The sequence below is a fragment of the Lucilia cuprina genome, chromosome 4 (assembly GCF_022045245.1).
Source record: "Lucilia cuprina isolate Lc7/37 chromosome 4, ASM2204524v1, whole genome shotgun sequence".
Taxonomy (NCBI): Eukaryota; Metazoa; Arthropoda; class Insecta; order Diptera; family Calliphoridae; genus Lucilia; species Lucilia cuprina.
The window spans coordinates 76,794,181-76,809,978 of record NC_060952.1 but is presented as its reverse complement, the minus strand read 5'-3'; the positions used below and the strand labels follow the sequence as shown (position 1 = coordinate 76,809,978).

Below are 15,798 nucleotides of genomic sequence, written 5' to 3'. Positions count from 1 at the left end.
TGTTTGACTTGAACCCTATTCTAAATATCACCCTGATGTTTATTGGATAGTATACCATTTACGACATACGATTTGATGGTGGGTATATAATATTATTTGTTTCATGATACATTTAAACTTCTTAAAACTATATTTTATCTCAAATCAATACTCAATAAATATTAAAGAAATTTTTTTTAAAATATAGAAAAATTATTATTATTATTATTTAGTAATGTTTTCTATACAAACAGTGTTGTTATTTTTTGTCTTACTATTCACTTCTTCTTAATTCGCGTTCTAACCGCACAGCGAAATTAAAAAAGAAAATAAATTGATGTTGAATACTCGTAAATTTTTATTTTTTCCATTTTCGTTTTTGTATGTATCCAGTCATTCGTCCAAACATCCATCCGAACAACCATAGACTATATACTACAATATTTTGACATTCAAACCGGAAAGTTTTTCTTTTTCTTTTTTTAAATCAGTTTTGATTCATAGATACAACAAACAGGAACATGTGTTGTCTTCAAGTTGTTGTCAAACGGAGTAAATAAAATTTTGAAATGGTCCATACTCTCGTATCTAAAACCTATTTACAAAATATTTAAAAAAGTGTAAATAAAAAAAGAGCAGAAATTTAATTTCATATAAATCTAGTGCTGGTGGGTTTAAAGTATTTTTTTCAAAAATTTGTTTACCTATTTTTCATATATTTAGCTCATTTAATTAGTACACACTTACTGACATATTGTGCAATTGTTCTATTTATGCATCGTACTCATTTTCGAAGTATACACAGTGTTGCCAACTTAGTGCTTTTAGCACTATTTGCGGTGCTTTTTGGTGTGCCAAACGCGGAAAATTTTGCTCATGGTGCCTTTCTTCAAAAAGGCACTAAAGTGGTGCTTTCTAATTTTATGACAGTGCATTTAGTGCTTTTTATACCCAACATATACTCAAGATGAGTGAGGTATATTGATTTTGTCACTCCGTTTGTAACACATTGGTCGTATATATTTTGGGTCCTTATTAAATTCTAAGGCGATCTAACCATGTCCATCCGTCTGTTCATCTGTCCGTCCGTCTGTCTGTTGAAAGCACGATAGGGTTAGAACGTAAAGAGCAAACGAGTTAAATTTTTCCACAAATTTTTATATGCATCAAAATTTCTCTACCAAATGACATTAATACTCATTACCGACTTAAAAATATTCGACATAAATATGTTTTATATAAGCCAAAATCTCTCTAGCAAATTTTACGGCAATCGGTCCATAATTGACCCTACCCCCACATATGGTCACCTTCAAAAATTGATTTTAACGCTCATTACTGACTTAAAAATACGTGTTTAGCGGAGAAAATCGAAATAAACTACTTTTATACAAATGTAATCTTCCTACCGAATTTAATTCGGATTTATCGGTAACGTACCCTACCCCCTATTAAGGTCCCCTTAAAAATATGAGTACAGCGATGAAAATTGACAAAAAATAAGTTTTATATAATTTTTTTACACAATTGAATCTATCCCTCATATAAAAAGCCTCCATGATTACTTCATTATTTTTTATTATAATTCTTTATGCCGAATTTTATGACGATTGGTCTATAACTGACCAACAAAACAAAATCTATGTACAAAAGCAAATATTCTTCAAAAACAAAAAAACAAAATATTCAAAATACTTTAAAATAAGTTATGTTATTCACTATCAGTGAAATTAACAATTTTTCCAGAACTCAAAAAACTTAAAAATAATATATATATAGATTTTGCAAAAAAAAATATATATTTCATAAGTTTTGTAAAATTTTACAATTTGGGTGTGGGTAGATCGGTTGGCCAGTTGGTAGTGTGCCTGTCAGTTTGAATGTTTAATGACATTTTACTATTTTTAAAATTCTCATCTTATTTATCTAATATTCGTCAAACATTAGTTTTAGTTCTTACGTTACTAAAAATCTAACTCACACCGGTGAAAGACTTTAGTATGACGCATGTTTTGTTTTGCAGCCCAATGTTCTAAAAAACGAATTTTGGAGTCTTGTAGGAAATGAGCGAAATAATGTGCAATTTTTATTAAAATAAACAATATTTGACTGAAGAAACGTTAGTGCTTTTTTACCCATTTTCAGTTAGAAAATTACGCTTTTTTACCCCTTTTTAATTTTTTTGCGCGCGTTTTGCTTGACCAATGTTGGCAACACTGAGTATACATATACATACATAGCTCTTTTGCTCACTTAGGTACTTGTTTCTCTTGAAATGTTAAGTTCTAAAGGTTTTTCACTTAACTTCAATTCAATTGTTTTGCACCTTAAAATTTACTTTACTTGAAAATGTATCTCGTAGTTTTGTTGTCTCGTCATACTATTAGATACGCACAACACAAGTTTCTTCGTGAAGATACATCTTAAATGGCCAAGTGTTGCCAATTCAGTGATTTTTAATAACGACTTAAATACGGTTGCTAAAATTATTGGTTTTTCAATATATAGCTATAAAGTCTCATTTTAGACTCAACTATAGTCAGGTCTATAGGCTCGAAAAAGTCTCGCTACAGAATGAACTATAGTCTTTTCTATATATTCGTCTGTAGTCTGGCCTATAGAATCATCTGATCTGTAAACTCGACTTAAATCATACATATGTTTGTCTATAATAAAGTGTAATCTATGAACTCGAATATTTTGTGACACATAGGCGTACTATAGTTTGGTCGATTGACTATAGTCGTCTTTATTCTGGCCTATAGACTCGACTATGGTCTGGTCTATATTATCGACTAGTGATGCTAGACTTAAGTCTGTATAAATATTAGGCTTCACGCAATATTTTTGAAATTGTGATATCATACTTTTTATGGCAGTTTTTGGAACAGCGCTAATATTTGCGTAATTATTTTTTTTAAATTCAACTCCTTCATCTGCATATCTGCGGCCAAAATACCGATTTTGGGCGACATTTTTTATAGACCGAAAACTACGGTACATATTTCAAATCTGACTTTAGTATACTATTCTACAGGAAAATTTAAGATATACAGTATTGTTCGAAACCTAAGCAACTTGTTTTGGCATTGTATACAAAGTGCTATATTTTCTATTTTAATTGATTTATTCAAAATTATATAATTGATAATAATAACATTATGTGTCTACATTATAATAACAACAACGAAAGTTTAATTCCATTACGCTGTGAGTTACAAGAAAATAATAACTGAATTAACTCCATAAATATCCGTTCGAAACTTAAGCAACTTTTTGATATTCTTATGAAAATCGTTGGTCCTTTTGAGTTGGTAAGGGACTTGAGTCGGGAGATTTTGATGGACAATCAAAGAATTTGGGTCTCATTACTCGATAACTACTCTTAGATCAACTTTTCCAAAGGTTTTGGTTCATTATCATGCTGAAAATCGAAATAAAGTAAACTGTTCCATATAATGCCTTATAACTTCCGTGGTTTTCGAAATATAGCGTTGTAAAGTTTAAAATCTGAAAATTTAAATTCTCATCACATCTAAAGGGTTAATGATAAAATTTTTGTTTTTGCACCATTTGTCTCAGCAAAAAGCATACTTTGATTATGCACAAAGACACATTTTATTGAAATATTTTTTGAAAAAAGTGCATCTTTGGTTAATACTACAAGCACTTTTGAAGCATTATAAAAGTGTGAAATTAAGCTCATTCTTATTGATTTTTCCTATAAAATCAATTATTAGAGCATGATTTCCTATAAATTCTACAATTTCTGCTCTCTAAAAAATTTCGCTCAAAATCAGTGGTTTCCGCCTCAGATATGCAGAAGAAGGAGTTGGAATTTTGAAAAATTATTACAGCATAGTATTCACTGATACAAAAACCTTCTAAAAAGTTGTGATATCACAAAAACGGGAAACATTTTATTTTTTGAAACGAAGCCTAATAAATATGCTCATTATTAGGAAATTCACAATATCCTGTTATTTTTAACGCTTTTTTCTTAAACACTGCAGCTGTCAACACTGTTAAAGTGTCAAATTTTCAATTGAGTTTATAACTAAAAATTTTGTCTGATGGTCAGTGACCTTCGCAAAAATATTGATATGACATTTCCATCTTTAAGCTAAAATATTGAAATATTTAAAAATAACGATTTAATTATGAATAAAACTTATAAATTTTATAAACAATTGCGTACTAGTCATCTGTAAATAAAAATAAAACATTTTATTTAAATATAAAAAAAGAAGGAATTAGAAATGACGAATAATTCATACTATTGTTTCTATGATTTATTTAGCAACAAAAGAAAAACATGAATCAAAACAAAAATAAACAATTTTAAATGTCGGAACAAAATCTACAACTATATACTCTATAGGTATAATAAAATTAAACTAAATAAACACACGAACAAATACAAACAAAATTTGAAAACTCTTAAAAACCTGACGATAATTTTTATTTTTCATTTTATTTAATTTCATATCTTGTGTAGGTATTTATTAAAATTTTAAATAATAGTTAGAAAAAAGTAAAAGAGATAAAATGAGAAAAGAAACCTAGAGAACGTTAGAGATGTAGAGAGTGAGTGTATGTTTCTGAAAGAGGAACACGGAGAAGGAGAGCAAGTTTGTTATTTGTTTGTTTTTGTGTATATTTGTTGATTCGAATATTTCCATATTGAAAAAGTTTTGTTTTTCAAAATCAATGTGTTGAAACAAAAATTTAAACTGAAACTGCGTCGAATCGAAATGAAACACAACGACCGACCAACAACGAACAAGTGGTAATGAAGTGGTTATTAATTCACAGGCTGAGATTCTCAATCGGTGTATGGGGCTGTAAGTGGGTCGATAGTGAACAATGTTTAACTAACTAACTAGCTAACTAACTAACTAACTAACTAACTAACTAACTAACTAACTAACTAACTAACTAACTAACAAACAAACTAACAAACAAACTACCTAACAAACTAACTACCTAACAAACTAACTACCTAACAAACTAACTAACTAACTAACTTACTTACTTACTAATTAACTAACTAACTAACTAACTAACTAACTAACTAATGCACTAACTAACTAGCTAACTAACTAACTTAATAAATAAATAACTAAATAAATCATGAACCGATACCAAACAACAATAATATTTCTAGAATATACTTTTATGGGTCTTAGACCAATTTAAAGAAAAATAAGAAATTATAGACGCGCGAGGCCGATCATATAATGCCCTACGACTGCTACAAAAATAACATGTGATTTAGTTAAATTGTACCTTGTCTCAGATATACTCAAGCCATTTAAAGTGTACAGTTAAGTTAAATTTTGAAGGGGGCTTTTTATAGGGACTAGAGTCAAATGAGGATCTGTAATTATAGAGTTCATGAGGATCATCAAGGTTAGTATATAACTTGGTTTTGCAGCTTTTTGTCGAGATACGAGTAAATTAAACGTAATTATGTATGGCTCCGATATACTTAAGTCATTTAATGTGGACACTTAAGTCAAATTTTGAAGGGGGCTTTTTATAGAGTCAAATGAGGATCTATAATTATAGAGTTCATGAGGATCATCATGGCTATATAACTTGGTTTTTCAGCTTTTTGTTGAGATACGAGTATATTAAACACAATTATAAACTTAAAAACCCTATTTGGCGGGTTCAGTTCTATGGGGCCTTGGTGAAATAATGGACCGATGTTAACTATTTTCAATGATCTATGGTAGGGTTCTATAGTTGAGAAATCGATTTTTCTACTTTTTTCATTTAGTTAAAAGTCGACTTTTTGCATTTTATGAAAAGTTGTTTTTTCGACTTTTATCATTTAATTAAAAGTCGACTTTTCGACTATAAGTATTTTATAAATAGTCGACTTTTCGACTTTTTCCGACTTATCGAATTTTTCCCACTTTTTTCGTCTTTTAGACTATTTTCGACTTTTTCCGACTTTTCGACTATTTTCGATTTTTTCCGACTTTTTGACTTTTATTAACAAAGTCGACTTTTTTCACAGACGATAGTCGAGTTATCGATTTTTTTTTGGAACAAAATAATCGACTTCGACTTTTCGACTTTTTTCGACAAAAAGTCGATTGTTCGATTATTCGAAAGTCGATTTATAGAACCCTAATCTATGGTTTGATAGAAGATCATATGCCAAATTCCATTAAAATATCAATAAAATTGCGACCTGAAGTTTGATTACAAGGTTTACATGGAGATACGAATGGCCACGCAAACGGACATAGCTAAATCGACTCAGAAAATGATTATGAGCTGATTGGTATACTTTAAGGTTGTGCTGATATTGTGCGTTACAAATACCAGCACAACCCTGATATACCCACCCCATTAATGTGGTGTAGGGTATAAAAACGATAGTAATGAAATTTAATGTAGAATTCATTTTAAATATTTTTTGTTTTGCGGACTCTTTGACTTAAAATGTTGGGAACTTATGTAAGATTAAAAAAAGTGGTTTTGTGTGAAAATTTTTTTTCTTAAAAAAAAAATAAAATGAAAAGAAGAATATAATTTAATATGGGAACGTAATGAAAAATGGAACGTTGAAATAAAAACAACAAAATTTGTAAATTTTTTTAAAACGGGGTTGAGAAAACATTATTTTTTTTATAATTATCCATAGATAGAGATTAAAATACAACGTGTATGTATGTATTTCGAGTTAGAGAATACAAAATAAAAAATTCAATAATTTTCAACAAAATGTAATTTATGAAAAAAAAATCACAAAAATTATAAATTGATAAGAAAATTAAGAAATTACTTAATTTTTTTAAAAAAATTTATCGCTATAAATAATTACAAAAATGTAATCTTATTATATATTTTGAATTTTATTACTATATTATTGGTATTAAGATTTTTTAGTATTTTATTTCTTAAGTATTTTACCCACCTATTTCCTTTTCTTCTGACATTATTCATTCATATCTTAATCTTATTTCATTTTACTTTTAGTCTACTTTTATGTTTTTTTTATACATTTTGTTATTGTTTTAATTTTCGTTACGACCAGTATTGAAATCAGTTCGTCGTTATTATTCGTTTTCGTATGGAATTATTAGTGTATTCTGTGTTTTGATATATATACAATATATATATTTTTTCATTTAATATTTAGCGTGTTTCAGTTTTATTTTCAGTTTTTGTTTTTTTCGGTGGTGGTTTTGCTTGTAGGTTTCAAAGTTTTCTCAAAACGTTTCAGTTGTCGTACGTTGTTCGCCGCTGTTAGTACGTAGAGTATTGAGTTTTATTATAAACAACTCAACAAACGTGTTACAAAATAAAAAAAGATTTTGAAAATTGTTCAATTGTTAAAAATTAATAAAAAACATTGACTAACTTAGATAATAATGTGTTAGTCGTTGTTTAAAATAAATTAAAATGCTGTCATTTAAATATTAATATACTAAGAAGAAAAAAAAAGAAAAATAAAACAAAATCACGTGTATTAAATATTTCCCTATATTTCTTACGTTGTTGAGTTTTCTCTTTTGAAAACATTTTTATTCGAAATACTACTAAAATATAAATCATACACACACACACTCTTCCACAATTACTAAGTTTTTGTTGAACCGAAAAAAAGGGTGTTCATTCGTTCTTAAGTCTTAAAATAATAACAAAACGACCTACAACAAAAACAATAACAACAAACGTCATTATTAACTGGCATCTATCACATTTCTCTTCGCACAAAATCTCTTTATTATTACTTTTTTCTATTACCACTTTTTGCACAGTACGAAAAAATGTTTAAATAAAAGGCGAAAATCTCTAACAATTTCATTTAAACACTTGTAAGTATAATATTATTTAAATATTTTAAATAAAAATACAATTTATAATAAAGACAAAATTTTAACATTTACGTAAATTTAAAAAAAAAAACTCAATTTATTTTTAGTTTAATATAGAGCTGCCAGATTATTATTTTTTTGCTTTTTATTTGAAAGAATAATTTAATAACTAGTATACTATAGACTAGACCATAACATAGACCATACCATTGACTAGACTATAGACTACATTATTAAATAGACTATAGACTATACAATAGACTAGACAATAGACTATAACATAAACTATACTAAAGACCAGAATTTAGACTAGGTTGTAGACTAGACTATAAACTAGATTATAAACTAGACTATAAACTGGATTATAGACTAGACTATAGACTACACTTTAGACTAGACTTAAGACTAGACATTAGACTATACATACTTGAGACTAGACTATGGAATAACCTACAGATTAGACTATGGACATACAGACTAGACTATGAACATACAGACTAGACTATGAACATACAGACTAGATTATATAGAATAGCATATAATATAGACTATAGAAAAGACTATAGATCAGACTATATACTAGACTTTAGACTAGACTATACACTATAGACTAGACTACAGACTATAATATAGACCATACCATTGACTAGACTATAGACTACATTATTAAATGGACTATAGACTATACAATAGACTAGACAATAGATTATAACATAAACTATACTAAAGACCAGAATTTAGACTAGGTTGTAGACTAGATTATAGACTAGACTATAAACTGGATTATAGACTAGACTATAGACTAGATTATATACTAGATTATAGACTAGACTACAGACTAGACTTTAGACTAGACATTAGACTATACATACTTGAGACTAGACTATGGAATAACCTACAGACTAGACTATGGACATACAGACTAGATTATATGGAATAGCATATCATATAGACTATAGATAAGACTATAGATCAGACTATGTACTAGACTAAAGACTAGACTTTAGACTAGACTATACACTAGACTGTAGACTACACTATAGACTAGACTGTAGACTCGGCTTTAGAATAGACTTTAGACTAGACTACATACTAGTTTATAGACTAGACTATAGACTAGACTATTGACTAGACTATAGACTAGCCTATAGACTAGACTATAGACTAGTTATAGACTACACTATAGACTAAACTATAGACTGGATTATAGACTGGGCTATAGATTACACTATAGACTAGACAATAGACCAGAATTAAGACTAGGCTATAGATAAGACTATGTACTAGACTACAGAATTGACTATGGACTAGATTATAGCCTAGATTACAAACTAGACTATAAACTGGATTATAGACTAAACTATAGACCGGACTATAGACTGTACTATAGACTAGACAATAGACTTGACTATATATAGGTGTATAGTCTAGTCATTAGACTATACAATAGACTATATTATAGACTAGACTTTAGACTAGATTGGACTATAGACATAGACTTGAGAAAAGGCTAGACTATGGAATAGATTGTAGACTATACACTAGACAATAGACTAGAGTACATTTTAGACTAGACCTTAGACTAGACCATAAACTAGATTATAGACAAGTTTATTGACTAGACTACGGACTAGACTGTAGACTATACACAAGATTATAGACTAGTCTTAGGCAATACTCCGGATTATAGACTAGACTGTAGAATTGACTTTAGAATAGTCAATATACTAGACTGTAGACTATACTATAGATTAAACTATAAAGTAGACTACAAACTGGACTAGAATGTATAATAGACTACGGACTATGTACTATAAAACTAGACTATAGACTAGACTAGATTATGAAATAGCCTACACACTCGACTATAGGTTACAATATGGAATATCATATACACTAGATTACAGAATAGACTAGGAAGTACACTATAAACTATAAAATTAGACTATAAAAATACTATAGACTGGACTATGAAATAGCATACTAGACTATGGAATAACCTACAGAATAACTAAATAGCATACTGGCAAGACCATAGAGTACACTATAGACGAGACTATAAAATAAAATATATTCTAGACTATAAAGAAGACTATAGACTAGACAATGGACTAGACTTTAGACTAAACTATAGGCTAGACTATAGAGTAGGCTATAGACTTGACTATACCCTTGATAATAGACTAGACTATAGCTTACAGATTAGACTATCTACTTAACCATAGGCTAGACTTTATACTATTATTGAAAGTTTTTATTGTAAATTTCTTTATTATTCTTCTTCTTTTTATAAGTGATTTAAGATAGAATATAAAAGTGAAATATGTGGGTTTAAAAGAAAAGGAAAATCTGGCTACTACGTTTTAATATCGTATTTTCTTGTGTTGTTGCTTTTTATATTGGGTATTGAAAATATATAGCATGAGTAGTTTTTTATTTTACTTTTCATTATGTGAAAATTTGATTTTGTATTGTTTTGTTATATCTCTATCTTTTTTCTTTTCATTCCGAATGATTTTTTTACGAAAAGTGGTTGTTGATTTTGGAGAAAATGTATTTTAGTTAAAAGAGTGGTCAAATTTGAGATTATTGTGTCTAATTTAGATAATTTATTAAATAAAATGAAAATAAATAGATTGTATGGATGGCGTTTTATAGATGATTTTATAAAACAAATGTTTAATGAAAGATTCATATAAAAATTTAAAAATGGATTTGAATTATTTTTATATTTTAACGACATTAATTTAAAGTTGAAAAAATAAATGTCGTCTTTTAATGTATATAAAAATTAATTTAAATCAAAATGGCGACAGGAAATTAAATATGTTTGTTAAAAGGTTTAAAAACATATTATTCATTATACCCTACACCACTATAGTGGGGAGGGTATTATACGTTTGTGCTGATGTTTGTAACATACAAAAATATTGGTCCAATACCCATCGATTCAGAAGCATTTTTTGAGTCGATTAAGACATGTCCGTCCGTCCGTCTGTCCGGCTGGCTGTCCATGTAAACCTTATGTGCAAGGCACAGGCCGCAATTTTCAAGATAATTTGATAAAATTTGGACCAAGCATGTTTTTTGGCACAGGGACGAAGCCTGGTTGAAATCTATCCATTATTTCACCTAGCCCCCATACAACCGTACCTCCCGATTTGAACTTTTTATGCCATAATTACGTCAAATATTCTATTATCTCTCTAATATAAGCACAAATAAGTTTTATATGAGTATAAATGACACTGCAGATTTTCGTAAGGATCGGCCCTTATTTGACCCTAGCCCTCATACAAACCCCCTTCAAAAAATGTCTTAAACGTCTAAAATTGACTTGTAACCATTTGTATCGCAATGAAACTCAACAAAACTAACTGTTATTTTTAAATGTATCCTTTAGGATCGGCCCATATTTGACCTATATAAAGTCTCATTTAGAAATTTTAGGTTTTTTATCAATAAATTGCTTAAATATTTTGGAATTATGGTAATATTCAACGTAAAAGTTACTTTATAAAAAATAAAAATGTTAAAAATATACTCATGGTGTATGGTATTATATGGTGGGCCATGCCCGACTATACTTTCCCACTTGTTTTTTAAATGCAACTTTTAATGTAAATGTATATATTAGGGGCGTCCAATTTCAATGTTCTCACCGAAAATAACAGTTTATTTTATTCTAAGATACCATTACTCTTAATTTTGGTCCTGTGAGTCAATATTTCGTGAGCTTTTTTATATTTTTCCATTTTTTTCAATGAAATTTTAATATACATCATTTGAAAGGTCATTTAGTTCAAGAATATTGAAAATATTACATACTTTTTTTGATCTATAAAAAATTTAGATATTAACAACTCAAGTAAAAAGTTCACTTACGAATCTAATCAAATAATCCTAATGATTTCACTTTTTGTATTACAGATTTTATGCACAGAACACCTGAACTATCTTAGTTCATTACTCTTACGTAAAATGATTATTCGAAGACAATTGTATTCCAATAACAATAAATTACCAATGAAAAAATTACAAGATTCTGGTATGGAATTGAAACCGATCTACAAGAAAGTTGCACAACCCAATAAAGCAACAACTACGAGTACGCCAACAATTGTACGTGACGTTGAGGACCTGCTCAAACCGATTTCACAACAAAAACATCACAATGATCGTGATGAAATGCAACAGAGTCAGGCGTCAAAGGAACGCACTGAACGTAATCTCTGGCGTAACGATGAGGTAATGGAAATGTTGTATACGATGCAACAGGTGAAAGCCCTCGAAAAGCTCAATGATAAAACGGTGAAAAGTGAAAATGTCTTCAAAGATGTTGAGGTGATAATGCATCGAAACGGTTTTGTTAAAAAGTCTCATGTTCAGATATGGACAAAGTGGAAATTTCTGAAAAGTACTTACATGACATCGAGACGTAATAGGGTCATACCGCGCATGGTACCGCCACAAATTTATGAAACGATACATAAAATGATAACGGGTCTTAATCAAAGTATAAACGATTCCTGCAGTTCGGTGGATGGAGATGCCTCCAGTGTTAGTGGTATGGTGATAAGTGGCGTAGAGGGAGGTGTTTCAGATGTGGGTGCAACTAATGGAGAGGATGAGGATAGTTTTGGCATGGCTCATCCTATATTTGGGTTTCGTTTGGGAACAGTTAAATCGGAACCAGAGGATACAGGTATTCAAACATTTTTAAATATATAAAGTTATAGAAAAGTTAAAACTTAAATCTAAAATTTTATTTATAGGTTATGAAGCATTTGAAAATAATTGCTCTGACAAAGATCCTTTGGAAGAAGAACTCTCATCCAGCAAATCGGATAAACCGGTTAAAAAAGAGGATACTAATATAGAAATAAAACCCAGCAAAGAACCAGAACCAGTACCTAAAGTTGTAGAAGTACCACATCGTGGTAGAGGAAGACCGCCCAAAAATCCACCCGCAGCTACTTCAACGCCCAATAGTACACCCTCACCTGCCACAAAACCCGCACAAATGCCACCACTAAGAGTAGCACCTTTCGCAAAAACCATAAATTCCTCGAATACTATAACACCCAACAGACCGCCACCGCCACTAACCATGCCACCCACACCGCGCATACGTGTAGCCAATCTGTCGAATTTAAAAAGTGGAGAACCTGTAAAATTTGCTCAACCTAAACTTATACCAAAACCTTCACACCACGAACAAACGACACCACCACCACCACCACCACAACCGGTGCGTTTAACCAAAGATATTGCTATGCAAACACGTTCATCGTCTACTCCTTCACCCAGTTATCCCAAAATGAAACAAATACCCATGCGTAAGACTCCATATTCTTTAAGGCCCGACAGAGCTATACCTGATTTAGAGGCATCATTATCACCTCCCCCACCTGCCATAGAGAAAACTTCTAACAGAAGATTGGAAGAAGTGCCCACTACCAAACATCTGATAATGCAAAATAACTCAAATATCCTGCAAAATAATATCAATCGAAAGAGGCGTCTCGAATGGCAAGATCCGTTACCGGGTAAACAAACGAAATATAATAATAGTATGTACGAAGAAAAGAATTCCTCTAAATCGTTTAATAACTTCGATGATGGTCAAAGCTATGGCAAAGTATTACAAAATGTAATGATCGATTTAAGTTCGTCATTGCGTAAAATGCAAACAGAAATGATGCGAGATTTCTTCAAGAAACAAAATGAATTACTTGAACGCGAGCACAAATTCCAAATGCAACAGGATCAGATGCTAATGAAGGCTTTCCAAGAGCAAACTCAGCAGATAATGCATTCCGTTAAGCAGCTAGTGGGTTCCATAAAAACTAATAGAAATGAGTCATCAAATAATAGAGAAGAGCTAGCTGTAAAAGCTGCTAGTGTAAATGGTAAAGTACGAATGCAGCACAAACATGTTCAAGAAGCTGAAGAAGAAATGGAAATGGAAGATGATGTAGAACTGGAAGTGGAGGATGATGAACATAATCAAGAACATGAGGGTGAGGGTGAGCATGAAATGGAACAAGATGCAGAAGACGTGTATATAGATGGAGAAGAACAACAAGATCAGTTAGAAGAACATGAAGAAAACGATCAAGAAGTAATGGAAAACAATGCAGATGAGGAAGAACATGATGAGGCTGAAGAAGATGATAATGAACAATCGAATGATCATGAGGAGGGTGACGAAGAGGGTGTAGACGAAGATCAGTCACAATCAGCTGATGAGCAGCACGAAAATGGTTTAACAGCTGAAGAACAAGATAATAGCAATGATTTTACTAATGAAGAACAAAATCCTTTACACATTGCAGCCAGTGAAATGAATGAAGATTAATTAAGTTTCTTTTAATATTATTAAACATTCCAAAACAATTAACATTCCTTAAACAATTAAAAGCTTATAAAGCTTATTTGCTTAAAAGACACAACTCCATTAATTTAGTTAATACATATATTGATTTCACTTAATTTTTATGCAGAATACGTTCATTTGTTAGTAACTTATTTATCGTAGTCTAACTAATTTTAAGTTATTTGTTGAGGTATATCGATAGAGGTATATTTTAATCTATATTTTTTAAATGAATTCTTGTATTTCCCTAAACTGTTCATATTTTATAAGTTTACCGTTAAGTAATCTATTTAGGTATGAAATAAATTCCTACAATTGTAAATTAAAATATTGGTTATTTTTTTCTTATTTCTTAATTGTTTTTATATAGATTATAATAAACTATGTATACATAATATAAACTTTAGTACAGACTACAGACTAATGTAACTGGACTAAAGTTTATCATATATAAGAATGTTAGGTCTATAGTCTAGTCTATATAATGTAGTCTGAACTGCAGACTAGATTATAGTTTGGGCTACAGACTTAACTATAATCTATATAAACTAGACTATAGACAAGACTAGAGACTAGCCTATAGACTAAACTGTAGACTAGACTATAGACTAAAATATAGACTAGACCATATACTAGACTATAGACTAGACTGCAGACTAGACTATAGACTACACAATATCCTAGACCATAGACTAGACTATAGACTAGACTTTTCTAGACTATAAACTAAACTATAGATTAGAATATAGACTAGACTATAGAATAGACTGTAGACTAGACTGTATTCTAAACTGTAGACTAGACTATAGACTAGACTATAGACTAGACTGTAGACTAGACTATAGACTAGACTATAGACTAGACTATAGACTAGACTATAGACTAGACTATAGACTAGACTATAGACTAGACTATAGACTAGACTAAAGACTATACTATAGACTATAGACTAGACTGTAGAATAGACTATAGACACTATAGCCTAGACTATAGACAAGACTTTTGACTTGACTATAGACTAGACTATAGATTAGAATATAGACTAGACTGTAGACTAGACTGTAGACTAGACTATAGACTAGACTATAGACTAGACTATAGACTAGACTATAGACTAGACTATAGACTAGACTATAGACTAGACTATAGACTAGACTATAGACTAGACTATAGGCTAGACTATAGACTAGACTATAGACTAGACTATAGACTAGACTATAGACTAGACTATAGACTAGACTATAGACTAGACTATAGTCTAGACTATAGACTAGACTATAGACTAGACTATAGACTAGACTATAGACTAGACTATAGACTAGACTATAGACTAGACTATAGACTAGACTATAGACTAGACTATAGACTAGACTATAGACTAGACTATAGACTAGACTATAGACTAGACTATAGACTAGACTATAGACTAGACTATAGACTAGACTATAGACTAGACTATAGACTAGACTATAGACTAGACTATAGACTAGACTATAGACTAGACTATAGACTAGACTATAGACTAGACTATAGACTAGACTATAGACTAGACTATAGACTAGACTATAGACTAGACTATAGACTAGACTATAGACTAGACTA

At 30.3% G+C, this 15,798-nt stretch overlaps 1 protein-coding gene across 3 annotated transcripts; it reads left to right on the top strand.

Annotated features, from left to right (window-relative positions):
* The first annotated feature begins 510 nt into the window (after positions 1 to 510).
* LOC111686825 (titin) lies at positions 511 to 14,524 on the top strand. Of its 3 annotated transcripts, none has more exons than XM_046949479.1 (3): positions 511 to 647; positions 11,748 to 12,522; positions 12,593 to 14,524. In XM_046949479.1, exons 2-3 carry the CDS (start codon positions 11,799 to 11,801, stop codon positions 14,176 to 14,178), a joined length of 2,310 nt encoding a protein of 769 aa, XP_046805435.1. In that variant the 5' UTR covers positions 511 to 647; positions 11,748 to 11,798; the 3' UTR covers positions 14,179 to 14,524. The 3 variants fall into 3 exon arrangements, with proteins under 3 accessions (XP_046805435.1, XP_046805434.1, XP_046805436.1); XM_046949478.1 differs by lacking the exon at positions 511 to 647 and adding an exon at positions 7,217 to 7,817; XM_046949480.1 differs by lacking the exon at positions 511 to 647 and adding an exon at positions 10,437 to 10,455.
* Positions 14,525 to 15,798: the final 1,274 nt, after the last annotated feature.

Bases quoted from the DNA above. Each gene is read 5' to 3' on its own strand.
- LOC111686825 (XM_046949479.1), top strand. From the start codon at position 11,799: ATGATTATTCGAAGACAATTGTATTCCAATAACAATAAATTACCAATG. The intron at 12,523-12,592 runs GTATTCAAACAT...TTTTATTTATAG, and splicing joins ATCGGAACCAGAGGATACAG to GTTATGAAGCATTTGAAAAT.